The sequence below is a fragment of the Apaloderma vittatum genome, unplaced genomic scaffold (assembly GCF_000703405.1).
Source record: "Apaloderma vittatum isolate BGI_N311 unplaced genomic scaffold, ASM70340v1 Scaffold44055, whole genome shotgun sequence".
Lineage (NCBI taxonomy): Eukaryota > Metazoa > Chordata > Aves > Trogoniformes > Trogonidae > Apaloderma > Apaloderma vittatum.
In genome coordinates, this window is record NW_009716191.1 from 1 (window position 1) to 17,610 (window position 17,610).

At 38.7% G+C, this 17,610-nt stretch overlaps 1 protein-coding gene across 1 annotated transcript; it reads right to left on the reverse strand.

Annotated features, from left to right (window-relative positions):
• Positions 1-3,657: 3,657 nt before the first annotated feature.
• LONRF3 (LON peptidase N-terminal domain and ring finger 3) lies at positions 3,658-17,234 on the reverse strand (the record flags this gene model as incomplete). Its single annotated transcript, XM_009869429.1, has 11 exons — positions 3,658-4,102; positions 4,820-4,969; positions 5,834-5,996; positions 7,036-7,194; positions 7,854-7,975; positions 8,379-8,493; positions 11,762-11,852; positions 12,574-12,817; positions 14,100-14,255; positions 16,403-16,525; positions 17,116-17,234. Coding segments are annotated over 11 exons (1,601 nt in total), but the record flags the coding sequence as incomplete, so codon positions are not given.
• Between the last annotated feature and the right edge of the window lie 376 nt (positions 17,235-17,610).

A 17,610-nucleotide genomic window follows, 5' to 3' on the forward strand; every position in this document is an offset into this window, starting at 1 on the left:
AAAAATATATATATATATTAAAAAAAAATCTAAGAACTTTTCCAGCTAACACCAGACTGTCACTTATAATGATAACAGCCTATCACACCATTTAATCGTTTCATTATTAAAACTACTGAACTACTTTCCACAACTGTGTCCAAGTTCACTGTCAGGTTTCATGATTAATCCAGTCCTGTCTCAGGACCCCAACTGACTTTCAACCAAGGCATTCTAGCCAAGATAACAGCTATTTTAACGGAAACATATCCCCTTAAAGTTATTGCTAGACAAAGGAGCATATAAGACAAAGCAAAGTTATTTTAAGTGTCTTCAGTCAGTCTATAGGAATGAAAAATTAGTATTACTGCCTGCAGAAAAACAGCTCTCACTATTAGAAACCATATAGTGGATATTTACAGAGATTTGGAAAGGTGATACAGCCAGTCTCTGTTATTTAAAGTATTTTGTTAAATACTTCATTCACAGAAAAGCAAAGAGGTTTCAAATTAACAAAACTGTATCTGAAGTGTCTGGGAGATTGCCCAGGAGACGGCACTTAGTTACAGTTTGATCCATTAACTCTCTGTCCCATTAGAGAAGACTTTGTTTTTGGTGTATTTCCCCCTCTCGCTTTTTTTTTTTTTAAGGGAGACTGATCACATTTCCTTGGAAATAGAAAAAAAAGTCTATCGATTTTAGTAGTCCTAAATCAGTGACCTAGGGTCAATGGAAGTTGACTTTGAAGAACTAGCAAGAAGTCTGTGCATTACTTTTGCCCTCACAGCACAGATGGATCAATACTTCAGGCCACACAGAAAATGCAGTTTTGAGTCAGGATTTCTTCGAAGAGATGAGCAATACTGGTTTATGGGACTGGGTTTGTGTCTAGAAAAATGTAAGAAGCTTACATAAACTCCTCTAATTAGTATTTTATATGATCAATGCTGTTTCTATAACTGAAGGTATTTTCAAATCTGTTCAGCTGTTTAGTCACGCCTGCAGTAAGTGTTGCCTTTACCTCCTTGTGCTGATTAATACCAAAAAAAAAATCAGCAATACTGGCATAACTAGAAGACTTTTTGTTTTTTTTGAACCTTATTCCTTAAACTTTACCTTCTCAGCTTACTGACCACCGAGGCTATTCCCTATCCAGCTTTTCCTGGACAGGTTTGCATTCCCTAGCAAATCTGATTCTCAGTATTTTTGTTTTCTTCTGATGGAATTTGCAGACTTTCGCCACTAAACTAGGATGCGTGGCCACAGTGCAGTCCCAGCCAGAATGCTACTGTACATGTACAGCTGAACTTCGATGCATTCGATCTGTGGTGCACATGCGGATCAGCTGTGTGCCTCAGGTGCAGCAGGTCCACTGTTACCAGGTTGCCACAAAAATGTGCTGGGCATTCATCCTATGGGGCACGTCTACGAGTTTCTGCTTAGGAAATGCTGGCAGCTTTGCTCAAGGCTAATAGAACAGACAATATTCACTTTTAAAATCAAAGATTTTTGTCCATGCCAATATTCTAAATCAACAAAATAGGCAGAATATGAGTATGTAGAAGACGTAGTATGCAGGAAAAAATAGCAATGATGTCAGTGAGAAAACAGTTTAAAAATAGATGTTTCAGGTCTTTTTCTCACAGATAAGAGTAACAAAGTGACAGCTTCTTTCTATGGGAGCAATATGGGCCCCTTATGTTATGCAATAATACATAATGGTTTAAGGAAGAATTGCATTTAATGCAGCTTCATTTCCAAACAAGTAGAAACCGCTTCATTACTGACTTACGAGGACAAATGCCACCACAGGTGTCGGCCACCATATACTTGTTATTATTCAGAACATGGATGTATTTCTACACATCGTTTACAGAGAAGCATATCAAATACCACCCGTGGAAGAAGTGCAGCAATCTAGCAGGATGGAAGCAAGTTGCAGCATTTCTGGAGTAGCTCAATGCAAACACAGGATACTTATTCTATTTCCATCACAAGGTTGAAACACATTTGTCTTCCATTTGTTTCTTTGTTACCCTTAAGGAAAAGTTCTATAGAATTTAACAAGACGGGGAACAAAGGTAGTTTTATGGAAACTTGACAGGATGGAAATAAAAGTTACTTTTAACTAATACATATTTCTGATGAGATGACAATGGAAAAAACACAGGGAAAGTTGACATTAAATTCTACTGCATTTTTTCATAAAGGCATGGAATGGCAGAGAGTTCTATCCTGGGTAAAGAAATTTGTAGCATTCCATAACATTCTCAATTCATTCTATTTTTTGCCACTGACAAGGAAAACAGTAGCTTAGAATAAAAGGCCCAGTTTTGCTCACATTGTTATCAGTGAAAGTCAGAAGTCAGATGGAGGCAAGATCAGTCCCAGGAAGTGGTGTGCTGAAAGCCACAGAGGCAGCAAAACAAGTTCATCAACTGCTGATTTACAAAAAAATAATTAAAAAACAAAATCAAACCCAAGATACTTGCTATTCTCTTTTCTGCCCTATTTTTACCTGCTTTATAACTAGAAGTAATCACACTAAAATTCACTTTGTTTTCCTTGCGACTTGACTATTATTAGCAACACTACCCAATCTCTTAAGAGAAATGCAGTGGCTGGGTAGAGATTTGAAGCTAACAGAAACCTGAAGATTTGGGTGAAATACATACCATTTATTACAACATATTCCTTCTCATGTGACACAAACTGCCCTCTGAGTCCTACAGTTTAAAAATAACTCCCCCCTCCCCCCCTCACATACACACACTCCAAAGCCAAATCCCACCAAACAATTAAAGAAATAAAGCTGATCTTAACAGCAACAAAAGTTGATAAAAAAAAAATCTATGTAGTAACCTACAGTGAAATGGTACCAGTACTTCCAGTTTTCTTTAGGAGAAGCCACTTTTAATTTATTGTGGCTCTTTTTTCACAGTTGTTTGCAGCCGTTATCCATTCTTGCAAGAAAGACTTCAGATACAAAGTCAAGTTATTCTCTGTTTCGTGAAAAATTAGGGGATAGATCCTTCTGCCACCACTATGGCCAATTCCCCCTGACATCAACTGCTCAATACTTGAATTTACTCAAGCACTTAAACACTCATGCTTAGGGTTAAGCATGTGCTTGACTGTTTTGTGATGACAGGAACCTAGTTGCAAGCAGAGGATCAAGCTCCAAAAACTGTGCTTGAATTACCTCGGACAATCTGTGTATTCAAAGACTTCACAGCAGGCTGTTTCAGGGGGGGAAATCCTTCTTAGGCTACAGTAAAACTGGGGATAAGTAGAAAAACATTCAAAGTATTCGAACACAAATATCTGAAAAATTATCAAAGCAGTTGCTTGTACACTGCTAGAATCATTTTGCCCCCAGTCATAAATACAGGGTAAAAACACTATAAATAAATAAAGCAGCTCACTTTCCTTTAGATAATGAACACATAAATAATATACATTTTGAAACAAAAAATCATAGTGCAAAAATAAATTATCAAACGGAAGTTGTGAACATTATTTTACACAATGCTATATAAAACCTGAACCATTTGGAATAAAAGACTTTGCAGTTCACTGAAATAATGCATTAACATTATTATTTATGCTTCACATTAAACTGCACAGTTTATCCTTTATTCACTAAAAAAATAAAATTAAAAAAAATTTAAAAACCCCTTAAGCTTTTTAAAAGGTTCATGGCAAACAAGATCACTTTTTGTTCTATCACATTTGTTATTAATTTAGCAGTGCAGCGATTGAATAATCATCTCAGAGTTCCAGATGGAAACTGTTGAAGTATCCATAAACATCCCTTGCTTTATAACTCATTTTCTTTGAAATGCAGGCTTAAAACGTCCTGACACTCAAATATCTGTAAGACATTATTGCAGTTAGATGAAGTTACAAGAGACAAGTCTACAGCCAAGTACTGTGGGAGACTTCACAACTCTCCTTCTCACCATCACCGTGATCTTGTACGAGACATGAATGTAAGGACACGTCTGATGCCATTCAAGCGGTCTTTGAGGGATTTCATGGCAAGGAAAGGGAGCTGAGCTCTGCTCTCAAGTGGAAGGACAGCAAGGACCCACCAGCACCAGGCAGGCCCGTTAGGGTTAGCCTGCAGTAAGGAAGGGAAAAAAAAAAGTTAGGATGCATATCTAGGTGGTAAGGTCTTGTTTTTAAAGATTTAACTTTGAAAACCACAGCATTTTGGTAGCAACCTAGCAAGGCAGTCATTTCATTGCCAACCCAATGGCTTGTGACTGCAGGCTGGCTCAAAACAGATTACAGGCAAGTTGCACCTTTCCTAAAAACAGGATGTTGAAGGCAGAAGCAAGGTGCATTTCTGTTTCTAGCAACAGGGTCTTCTAGATTTGTGGGTTTTAATGTATTTTGTAGTTGTGTTATTATTGACCCAATTCTTTGGTATTCTTGCCTCCCTTCATAGTTTATGACACTTCTTCGTACTTAGTTTCTGTTGTTATATTCTGCTATTTTAGGAGCCCTACCATTTGCAGTCCCAGAACAAAAATACCAAGTTTCCTTTTGTCTGTTTTCTCTCAGTCATTTAACTGGGGAAGTAGAGTAGGCCAAAAGGCATTTAAGTCTCCTGGGATTAATACAGTTGGTTAAATAGTCTCAGGAAGTTACCGACAAGAACTCCAAGCTTTTTGTTCACAAGTGTGCTGCCACTGGTGTATGGCAACATAACTTGGGTACGTAGCTTACGCATTAGTATTCATATTTTCATCTTAAAACACAGTGTCTCCCAGCTTATCAGATATCCCTGCTATTTCTGTCTCCAAAAGTTACATAAGCCACTGATTCTGGATACCTGTGGGTCAGGATCCTTTGCTGGCATTGGACCAAAATGACTGAGAATTCGGCTTTTGAGTGCTTGCTTCAGGGAGTTAAACCACACATATGCCTGATCATAGACAGAATCGTGGAGAACAAGTAATGCAGCATACTCTTGTCCTTGCACCTGAAATGAAGTGGGGAAGGTTAGCATTAGCTCAGTCTGCATGTTAGGAAACGTACATTAAGTTTTAGGGTTTTCTGGGGTGGGCAGGGGAATAGAAAAGCATGCCAAGAGAGTTCTGTGATAAATCTTGAAAATGAGTGTCTCCTATTCTGCTTGCCCTGCATCTATCAAATCCTTCACTTTCTTACCTTATATTCTAAGTCAAAAGGTACTTGCAGACCAAGCACTTTCTGGATTGCTATATGAAAAAACCTTTACATAAACATAATTCAACACAGAAAAGATTATGCAAAGCTTCTTTTTAAAAAAAGTTATTAGTAGCTTCTCAGAGTAGACATTTTATCTCTCCATGGTATACCAAAAGCTCATACATCACCCAGAATACTTTGGCTACATGCGGTTTGTTGGGTTTTACTTTCAATAAGAATTAATGTAAATATTTTTGAAGGTATAGTGGATCCAATCCTGATCCTTCTTACCTGAATGGGGATTTTCTAATTGGTCTCCACGCAAAGGGAGATATGTTCTCCCCCCACCCCCTTATAAACTGCAGTTATTCTGTCTGGAAGACTGGCAAGACCTCATGCTGGATTCACTTAGCTTTGTCTTCCCCTTAAAACCCCTAGGAAGAGGACTCCTCAGTATATGGGCAATGTGTGTGCATGCTTGTGGTAACTATTATGTCTCCCATCTTTAACCATGAGCAGTTAGTGAATACTGCAAATTTGTTTTACTAGAAACTGTTCTGTCAAAAAAACTCCCAAACAACCAAAACAAACAAAAACCAACCCACAGAACTCAGTGAAAACATGCACTGAGAATTTCACATGTAATACAGTTTAAATTAAATATTTCTAAATTCACCTTTTGATCCTCAATGTACTCAATATCTGCAGTATTATAGCCATCGCGCTGGCTGTGCTGTATCACCTTAAATCTCCTCTTGCCGATGCTGTCTACAACAGAGCGACCATCAGCAAAGAATTCAACATTTCTTATCTCCAGAATGCAGCCATAATCTGCAAACCTATTGAAATCAGAACAAAAGCAAATAAACAAGTCTTATTCTCTCCACCCTTAGTTCCACAGAACTGCCATACAGCCAGTCCCTACCACAAAGGTATTTATCAGTGTCAGCTCATTTCTATTGTTCATAGTACTGACCTGCTGTAGTTCAAATTATTCCACAATTGTTTTCAAAACTATCAGGAAGATTCAGGCTGTCTAATCTGATTAACACTAACTGCATGTTTTGGAATACAGGGAACATTGTATGAAATTGAAAGTTACACAGCTCAGAAGCACACTTACTCCATAATCCTAATATGTTCTGTCGATTTGTATGGAAGAACAAGCACCATTCAGAATATTAGAATTATGGAAGGTCTATGAAATGTAGAAAGAAAAAGGTGTTCCCACAATTTCAGCAGATTTTACTCCACAGGTGCACATTTTGTGTACATCATACCTTCTATGGTATATACATACCCTGTAAGTATACACCATAAAAGGAAGGGAGGAGAGCTAATTAGAGTCAGACATTAAGGTCAAATTACCTAAGACTGACTGTAAATGGCTTAATGTAACTGCTCACTTGGTCCTTATGAAGGTCCCATTCTACCTCGGTGGCCTCCACTATATTCAAAATAATGAGGATACAAATGTAAGCCAAAAGCTTAACTATTCTTTTCATAACAAGAAAACCCTAAAAATAAGCAACCCACACACCTTACTGCCGTTTGAATTTGATTTCTTGTGCCAAAGCATTCAACAGATTTCAAAACAGTAGAAAATATGCTTTTTCATGCATTTCAAGAGGCGTGCAGCTCAAGTTTGTATAATACACACTAGCTATGTGTCTTTCACTGGGAAGTCATATTAGAATCTAAGTGCTCAAGAGAGAAACTTCAGTCTTCTCAGTGTCTTTAGCCAGCACAGTTAAGAAGAAACTCTCTTTACTGGAAAACTATCCCAGGTATCACAGCCGTGCACCTTCCTGCACCTCTCCAAAGAGACTCCCTCCAGACTAAGTGGTTCATCACAGTCCAGGCACGCTGCTCACTCACCCCTTTACAGGGTCACTGATGCACATCCCAAACTGCTTGGTGCCAGTCTCCATGCACCTTCGAATCATCAGGCGGTAGCACGGCTCAAAGATGTGCAAAGGGCATGGGACTGTAGGATAAGCCATTGTGCAGACAAATATAGGAACATTCTTATTTAGGCTGTAAGAAAGGACAAATCAGATACAGCACCTTTCCCAAACGTATAAAATACATTTTATGCAATCACATATTCTTTTGGATTATGATATCTTTAAATAGAAATTATAGCATCTCCAAAATAAAATTTTTAATGGAGCAAACAATTAAAAAAAGAGTCAACTTAACTGACTAGGTATTATGGGAAGTGATATACGACTTACTAACACAATAATTCTTAGTTATGCTTTCTGGTTTTATTTTTTTAGCGAGAGCATTAATTCATCTTTAATTATTGCTTTTATTTACTTTATTTTCCTGAATCACACTTCTTCCCTACCCAGTACATTCCAACCCCCAGCCTCTGAGACTGCTTTCACCTATTGTCTCCCTCTGTGGCTTTCATGTAGAGCCACTGAAAGCAACCACATTGCTTTATACTTTGCTTATAAAGCAACCTTCTGGATGTCTTCTGCTTCTGTTTATTGTTTAGCACAGTGTCCAGTTTTTATGTTAACCCAAAGCACAATTTTACGTGGACCCTGTTCTCTTTGAAATCCCACGATACCGAGAGAGAAGCTCCTTTGTCAGCATCTCCGCTGGTGTTCCACAGCAGCAGGAGGTTCTCATCAGCTGACAGCAGTAGTATTAAAGATTGGATTTTACATAAATGGATTACATACTTGGAAAGCTCTGCTATTTCCTCTTCATAAATCTTTCTTCTTTCAGTGAGCTCCTCTGGAAGATATCTAGCTATTAACTCCTCCATTAGTACTGTTTTACAGTATTTCCTCATAGCCAAGCACTGCAGGAAAAACACACACAAGCAGTTACAGGTAATTCCTAGCATTTCAAAAGTATATGGTACCTGTGAATGTTAGCTCCATTTTTTTACATCCACAGCAAATCAAAATTATCTTTTAAGCTTGCGCTGCCACTGAACTACTCTCTATGCTATGTGCGCTACCTTAGGAAATCTGGGAAGTAAAATCACCTACAGATTTTTTTTAAGTACAGGTCTAGCCCTGAGGTTTGAACCTAGAAGACTATCTGTGCTTTTTAAGTCACAAGAGAATTTTAAAAGTCACATTCTTCTTAAATTATGTAGTATTTCTCTTGACTGGGGAAATATCAAAGGTTTCTCAAGGTGCTGCTTGATTCCATCCTGTGCTCTTAAATCTATGCTGAGAAAATCCAAGCATCATTACCTCTGACAGTCCCTCCTTGCACAGGGGACACTTTGGGTTGTGATCCAGGCATCTCTCAAGACATTTGAGACAGAAGGTGTGTCCACAAGGTGTAGTGACAGGTTCATAGAAGAGCCTGGATTGGAAAATCCAAAAAACAAAAACCAACAATATCGTGTACCAAAGTAAAAGAAAGAGCTGCTCCTCCCACCCCCCTCAAAAGCTGTGTTCATTCACTAATTTAACTACTGACTGCTTCAGGGATAAAATTGTTCCTTGCTCCTCATTTCTTCAACCAACTTTTGTATTTGTTTGGCTTACAGACTCTCTTATTGCCACCTAATGTGAAAGGCAGCCATGAACTGTGATTTCAGTGAATGTGAGAGAAAATACTGTCGTTAACTTCCAACAAGCCAGAATTTAATTTTCCTCCATGTGAGTGATAAATAGAAGCAAAAGTTAGACCATCTGACTTTTTCTAATGAAACTGAGCAAGACTTGCACAACTATTACCACGGAAGTCATGTGATTACTCGTACATGTAGAGCTGAGCACTAAAGAGCTATTTGCAGTAATTAGCCCACGTAAGTGATTGCAATAAACTATTATTGCCAACTCTAATGTGGACTTGGAAAGCAGTTTTGTTGGACTCGACAGTTTTCAACCTTCAAGTGACTGCTTTTTGGGAAAATGAGCGCCAGTAGGTTCATATTTCATCTTGAAAAAAACTTAAATATATAAGGCCAGGCCTTCAATATCTTCACCCATTTCAAGTACTTATATGACATTTATTTTCATGTAAAGATTTTTTACTTATTATGATCATTTGATAGTGCAAAGTGAAGTTTCCTTGCCACAAAATACCTTAAGGAGATGTAAATGATATGGAAGTGTTGTTGTTTGGGTTTTTTTGTTTTGGTTTTGGGGATTTTTGTGTCGGTTTTGTTTGTTTTGTTTTTTTTAACAGAGAACATTCAAAACTAGAAATTAAACTGTCCCATACTATATTTTACAACATACTCTCTAAGCATTTTAAGGACTCAAATATTAGTCTAATTACAATTTAAGTGAATCAATGTTTACTTTAAAATATTAGAGTTTAACAGAACAATACATTAAGTTCTATTATACATGTGCAAATAATAAATATGTAAACTCACATTTATTAACATCTTTAACAAGATGAGTGTATTTAAGAATATAAATGGCTCTTAACAAGATTACCATAGCCAGTTTATTAAATGTCATTAGTTACTATAAATATTGAAATTTACGCAACGGAACATAGGAAGTGTCTAAAATACCACACCTATCTCACTGCAATTTTACTGTTTTCAACAGTAAAACCCTTGTTAATTGTTTTGTGAACAGAAACCTTGCTGCACCAAGGCTACCTCACTGCTTTAAACTATGTAAAACACTGAATTCTACAATATGCTTCAGTAACCACTGGTTTGCATATGTAATTTCTTACTATTGTCTTACTTTATCTGAACTGACAGCATAAAGACAAGAAATTCCTGTTAAAATGGATGATTCCATTCTAGGTCTCTCACAAGCCAGCAGCAGATTTTTCCTAATGGCTCTAAGGGCACCTGGACCAAGCCTCATGACTTGCAGAAAGAAACACTATACCCCAAGATTTCTTATGACATCATTTTAAGCTATTTGTAACAGCAGAAACTAAATATTCACTCCTGCTGAGTAATGCTCCTTTATTTCTCACCAACATGTTGCTCTGACTACTACTTTTTATTTTCTGCTTGCTGCTGAAGCCAATGTAGATCAGTAACATTTTGGCCACTCCACGAGACAAACAGGTTAATAACAGCTCCTGCAGTTAACTGTGAACAGGTCAGTAGGTTACTAGGTAATTAGTCCAAATCCCTAAAATACTTCTGAAGAACATGGCAGGAAATAATTATAATCAATCTGCATTAATAGCAATAAAAAAAATAATCTTGTGACAGCTTCCCTTAGCCCAAACCTTCATTGTCAGGGGGGTGTTTCAAGGCTAACACCCTCCCAGATGCAAGACCCATATCTGTGACTGCAGCTGCAAGATCTGCATCGCCAACCCCTATAGTATAAGGGCATCAGCGATCTTGTGCTAATTCCTTTAACAAATGCATTGTAGCCTGGCTGTTTCTGATTTAACATAAAGGATGAGGAAGTGGGGCTAATTAACTTTATTAAAAACATCTGAAAAATGCTTTGTAGAGATAATGATCATAAACATGCAGACTCATTAAAACCAGCTAAGGCTAATTGTGTGGCTTTCTGTTAGAGGAAAGTTTTGCTCTTAGCAGTATCAAGTGTTTTGACAGCTGTATAAACTTTGCAAACACATTTCAGTTTTAGGCAGAGGGAGAGGAGGCAGAGCTGATTTATTCCAAGCAGAAGTGAATTAAACAGAGCACTTGCTCCCCTAAAGGTTTCAGTTTGAAATAAAGTGAAGCCCCATCTCCTACATAAAAACAAAAACACCAAGCAAATCAAGATTTCTCGGAACATAGACCTTCAGAAATAAATCCATAAATCCATAAGGAGGCTATCTACTGTTTGAGAATTAAAAAAAACACACACCTAACCCCAACACGCATTATGGATAAATCTGGGTAATGAAAAAGACAAACCTAAGTAATACTCACTGCAGAAGTCAAGACCTCTGTGAAACACCTTCCAGTACTTCCCTGTAAGTCAGTAACAAAACCCCACGTGCGTATTTGCCGAAGTTAAAATGTTTTTTTACAAAACCAGCAGTAAAATAGCTATAGTTGACTACTCCTACTGGTTTTACCATCATAGCTGTCCCCAGGAATAACTGTTGTTTCACTGGAAGAAGAGATCAAGCAAACGGAGTGATGACCTTAGCAAACTCAAGGAAACATCTCTTAAGCAACAGAGGAAAAACTCGCTCTTGTTTGTTTGCACAATCCTCCTATGCAACTGCAGCAACACAGGATTTTACACGGAAGCTTGGAATATTCATTGGATGTGGCCTCTTCTGCTATTTTGTGCATTATATAACATCATACGTGGTTCTACAAATTCCAAAGGACAAACTGTGGGTTTGTGCACTACGTGTGTCAGTGGGTGGCCGTGTGCAAGTGGTGAGAGGAAATCTTTCAGACACCTTCACTAACACGTTTAACCCTCACGTGACCTTACATGCCCCTTTGCCAAACAATCACTAGCCTAGAGCAGCTCAGGAAAGTTCCTGTTCACCAACAGCATTCAGAACCAAAGGCCTAGTACTGCATCGCTGGAGTAGCAATTATAATAAACTCATTTTAAGTCAGTGGGAAAAATAAGTACCAAGTTAGCTAGAAAACCCCTAGGTTATAAAAAGGAAGCAGATACAGCTTAAAAGCTACAGACATCTATGAGAAAACAATGGATACCTCATACACAGGGAGCAGTCCAAATCTGACGGATCCACAAATTCAAAAGGAGTATGTTGTCCAGTACTATTTCCCTTAGTATCAATGGTATCTATCAATAACAAAAGATATATTACAATGTAATTGAACAGAACTATGTAAACACAATGGTATTCCCTGTATCTACAAGCAGCATCTGATATTTAAATGGGTATTCTATATACTTGCAAGTTACTGAACCATTAAGCATCATTACAATAATTTCTACGCAAAGAATGAAATTCAGCCTTGGCACAAATCACTGTGTCTCACTCTAATTTTGGTGACATTATACCCACTTACAGGGGGTTGAATTTAGCCTTGCATTAACAATTAATGTCAAAATTGTTTGACTAGTGTTGGAAGTCCAAAGTGAGACAAAAATTCTTCTGTTATACCATTGTAAATATATCCCACCACATGAAAACAAGACCAGGTATCATGAATAAATAGAATCTGTGCTTTTAAACAAGCTTTTTTTAAAACTGATCCAGAAAGTGCCAAGACCATGCGTGACAGCGATGTTTCTTAAAAGATTCAGAGCTCTGCTGCTAAACAAGCCCTTGTCCCAACATTCTTAGCCTCATTTTTAGACTAACTTTTGGGTGTTATGTTTTTTGTTGCCTTTTTTTTTTTAAACACACAACAAAGATTCCATATCACACTCTGATTAAGCTAAAGAGAAACTATAAAAGCCAAATTAGAATTTGGACCTTCTTATTCTAAGTTTTATAAAAGCAAAATTTCCACCGATTACATGCCACAGAACTTATCCTGTGAGTAACTAAGCCTACCTTTCTTCATCAGTTTGCAGGGCACCTCAGCATTTCGCATCTCCTCCGAGCAGCACTTCCTTTTCAGGAGGCTACACTTCTCAGAAATGAGAAAGGTAGACTCTGGCATGGAGGTGAGTTTGTTCTCCTCCTCTGAGCAGTCCTTTTTGCTTTCTGTAATTTGTACAGATTTCCTCAAACTACCAGAAGTAGTTACATTTGGTTCCTCTTGAACGGAAAAACCCTTTTTCTGTTCCACATTTACCTGCACGAAGAGAGGATTGACATTAAACCAATCTTCCAACAACTTGGTAAGGAAAAAACACTCAAACCTGTCACAAGTTATGATTATGAATCACCAGGAATGGTTTTATAGGTCAAGAAGCAACAGTTTGAGAATTGCTATATCAGGGCCTGATTTCAATGGGGGCAAAAAAAAAAAAGCAAACTATTCCCCCACCCAGCTCCACCACGGTACCGAATATTTACAGCCCCTACATGTGGCTCTACAGCTTGGTCATGAAACTTAATTCAGGCAGAAATGTGGCCAAATCTCAGATTAAATATATTGGTAGCACTTAACCCATGGAAGAATGTATATTATTTAATATCATAATGATGGTATCAACCACCAAAACAATATGAGTTTATTTTAGGGAAGCAGTATGAACACAGAGAATTTATAACAGAGAAAATGCCCAGAGCTTCCTTTAGCAAGACAAATTTTTGCGAAGGATAAAACGCTCACTCTTGATCCATTATGGCTAAGGAACAAGCCATGAGCAGCCACTACACAGGACATCACCTCTCAGCTTGTCACATCAACTCCCCAGATGAACCTGAAAGTAGATCCTGCGGACCGTGATCAGGAGCTGTGGTGATGTCGAACATGCAGAAAGATGAGTGAACTGTCCCTCAGATGACTCCATGAAAGGGTCACACAAAAGGATTTCTTGTCAGAATATCCTAATAGCCTTTCCAAAAGGCAATGTCACTGATTGCTCTTTTGGTCTCAACACGGCTGCTCAACACCTACCATTTTGGTTTGTAAGGACTAGTGAAGTTTTCTCCTACATACACAGTATGTGCAGAAACCTGTCCTCAAAGTTCAGGTTTCAGCAAAGCAGAAGTGGTCCTTACAAGATCACAAACGTAAACCTCTACAGCCATTTACAAAACTATGGCTGGGAAACCAAACTTCCAGAGTAGCTGCTGTATTTTACATGGCTCTACAATCACCTTTAAGCAGTGTACGGGAGCTGAATCCAGGAAGATTTCATCACTGACATCATCAGTTACAGTTCAAGCTGAAACTCTAGATTGTAGTATTTCACAGCTTTTGAGGGTATCTCAATCCAATCTTCAGAGGCCCTTTCCCACTACCGACTCCTTGGAAGTTAAGGTTGTTTTCTATTTTCCAAAACTCAGTAAAAACTTGAGAAAAATGCATCCTCCTATCTCCCAGAGGTGAAAAGGAGAGAAGGCTTCCCAATGTGAACATAAAACACACAACAAATTAAGAACCACACATCAGACTTGATCTTTACCTTGAGCAACCTTTGTAGGTTATGGCTGGTGCCTCCAGATCCCACTGAATTTAGGAGATTCCCCTTTAATCTAGAGTGATGTGACAACAGCTGCAGGATATCGGGTAAGTGTTCCTGAGCATTTCCCGGGATGAGTGAAAACAAACTAAGTAGAAGCTGTGATATAAAACAGAATACTTCACTGCTTAGTTCCTTCCTTGCAACCTCTAAATGAAAAAGCAGTAAGGGAATAGCTGAAAGGAGCATCCTCGATTTTGTTAAAACCATTTAAAGAGCCCTTTGGACCAGGGTAAGAACAAAAAGCGCAAGAGCTAATGCAATATAGGCCAAACAGACAGCAAGTGACATTTTCAGAGATAAATAAGCCCATAAAGTTATTAACCATTCTCTCTGATGGGGCACACAACACATGCCTTTGTCCTGTAGTTCAGAGCTCACCAGAAATTACTAACATCTTTCTTAAATATGTTTTTTTTGCTGCACATCAGAAGCTTTCACTGGAGTTTACTAGTACAGAAAGCACTCATCTCACAGGTTTAATCCAAGTTCAGTTAAGTAAACGTCTCCAATATTGTAAACTGTAGCTATTTTTAATTCACTTATGTGAGAATACAAAAAAAACGTAGGCAGTAGAAAAACGCTATTTCTTCATTTGCTATCATAAAATAAGTGAATCTGTTTGAAGTGCCAGCTTGTAGCCACTTGTATGGCATAGCTTATCAGATGATTATTTAAGGAAAGCAACTGAGCTGAATGGAAGATTCACACTTCAAAAACTACTGAGATGATCCTGCTAATGCCTGAGGAAGCCACATGACAGCTAAGGTTTCTTTTTAAAGTGAAAAAGGATTCCACAGGATCACACTATGTCAAAACTAACATGGACAGACAGGTAATAAAAGCAGAACATCACAGCTGCAACCGAAGAATTTGGTAAAATGTAGTATGTCACTGTTATGCAAACAGCCTTGGAAACGACCCAGCCGAATATTGCATCATGGATGAACTCTGTGTCTGATGAGTGCATGAGTAATTCTTCTGGTCATAAGAAGTCTAGTTTTTATCAGAATCCACTGCTCAGAAATTAGGTGTCTTGGATAAGGCTATTTGGAGTCAGAATTTAGAAACATATCCGTTTGTTCCTGCTCTGTTTGCTGTGGTGCACAGGAAGTCTCCCAGCATGACTGCAAGAACAAATCATGGCACAATGACAGCAAAAGACTGTGTGGAACCCTCTGGGGAAAAAAACAAACACAAACAACAAACCCAACCAACTAAAACCCCCAAATATCGGTGACAGAAAACTCACAGATGTGGAAATCTCAACCATATATAAAATGTGATAAAACCCAACTGCACTGCAGTCATCTCTCTCAGTTACCTTCATGAACAGTGCCCTACTGTAAGGATTCTGCTGTGCTTTTTTGAAAGCCTTACGCATCACAGTGCACAGAAACCCCTAAGTGCCCATCCTGCCAGGGATAGAGAAAAGCATGAATGCACTGCCATAAAAGAAATCTCAGTACAGGGAAAACAGAACTATTACATTTTTATTACCACAAGCTATCACTGTGATGCTGAGCCTTTTAGGTACGACAACAAAATCGTCAACTGTGAAAACCCTGATTCACGGGAAATCTGAGATTCAAGGGGCGTGCAAAACGGAGCAGTCTTCACAACACCCATTTAAGAATCCACATATCATGTCTTAGGCTCCCACTGAATAAAAAGCCTCACTGCAGATCCATTTTGTTGCTTATTTAGCATTAGTTATTAGCAACCTTAAACAACTATTTTAAAACAGCTCTTTCGCCGACTGCTTCCTTTCACGCCTCCTTCCCATCCGCTACCGAGCGGGCAGCGCGGCGGGCGGTAGGAAGAGAGCTGCTGCTCCCAAGTGGAGTTTGAGGGGTGCTGCGTGTTGCCTTCTGCCAGTCAATGGCCTCACACAACGCTCAACGGCAACTCCCCCTCTTCTGCGCTGTCATCACCAAGCTAGGAAACAGGTTAGAAATTTGACTATCGAGAATCACACCGGTCTGTAGAGGGCAATTACTATCGATTCAGTTTTACTTCAGATCTGCTGAAAGGTAACTGTTTCCACATAGTGCCTGCTGAGTATGTTTTCTTGCTGCCTCCCTATCTTCAAGCAAGCAACACACAACTCCAAATTGGGAAACAGTCTGGATATATCTCTCCATCCAGCTCCTTGCAGTAGTGAGAGAGAGGGGGAAAAATAAGAGAAATTCTTATCCTTCTTTAGGAAAACAATAATGCAGTTCCAGATGATTTAGGCAACTCACCTTTTGTGCCTCAGACTTGGCTGTCTTGTTACCAGTATCTAGAGCAAGGCAGAACAGAAACTCTCTTAAAGCTTCTTCTGTTTTTCCTAGATTAGCTAATGCTTGTCCTTTCCTTAGGTGACCCTACAACGAAACACATCCGCAGTTGCAGCTTTTGTTCTTTTATCATGACAATATGCAATAAAACCAAAATTACCAACAATCTTTCTGGAGAAGAACAAGTTAGGTAGGGAGAATCACTACAACTGTCTCTTACACCTAGATGCCACCAGTGTCTCGGATTTTAACCACAGTGATCCTGAAAATGCCTACAGGCAGAGCTGGGATATTATCTAACTTGACCAAGTATGACTTTCACAGCACCTGCGGCCAACTGCTCTCAGAGAAATCTACTTCCCCTACATTACTCTCCAGAAACAGTCACTACATCCATATAGAGCAATATAAGCACAGCATTAAGTTTCTAGAGTTCAACAGCTTGAGATTCATCCAGGTCAAAGAAAACACTCTTAGTTCATTTTCCAGCATTATCCCTCTATTTCTTTGCCCTGGGAAGCTCAAGGATACCATGGTTAAATGTCTGTAACTCACAGGAATCCAGTAAGTTACAGGACTTAGAGCCTCCCCCAGATTCACCTGTCTGACCACTCTAAGGCTCCTATCAGGGTAGTAACAAGGTTTTAAAATAAAGTTCATCTGAAGTCAGAACTTACTTTCAACCAGTATGGCTGGAGTCTGCATGCTGTTTCTGCATCCTGCAACGCGTCTTCACAAGCTTTCAAAGCAGAGTTAATCTGGGACCGGTTGCTGTATAGTAAGTGGTCATTTGGAGCTGCAGGAAATAGAAAAACTAGTTGATTTACGTAAATTAAAATTAGATAAAAATTAAGGAATAAAGCTTCTTTTAAAAAACAAACAAAAAAGAAAAACAATCCACACATGCTGGTGCTTCCAAGTTGTACCAGCCCACAAAATACCCAGTTTTTAAATAACGATGTACTAAACGAAATCTGTAAATCTCTTTGGGCAACTCCAGACAAAATGTCAGCTCTGCATTATATAACTGCAGGGAACATCCCATAACTAAACGCTGAGACGTTCACACAATAAATTACCAGAGCTGACTGACGGTTCATAGAAACATAGAGGAGACACTTAAGGCGGCAAGAGCAAAGCTGTCACACCGCAGGGAGGAGTTTCAAAATGTT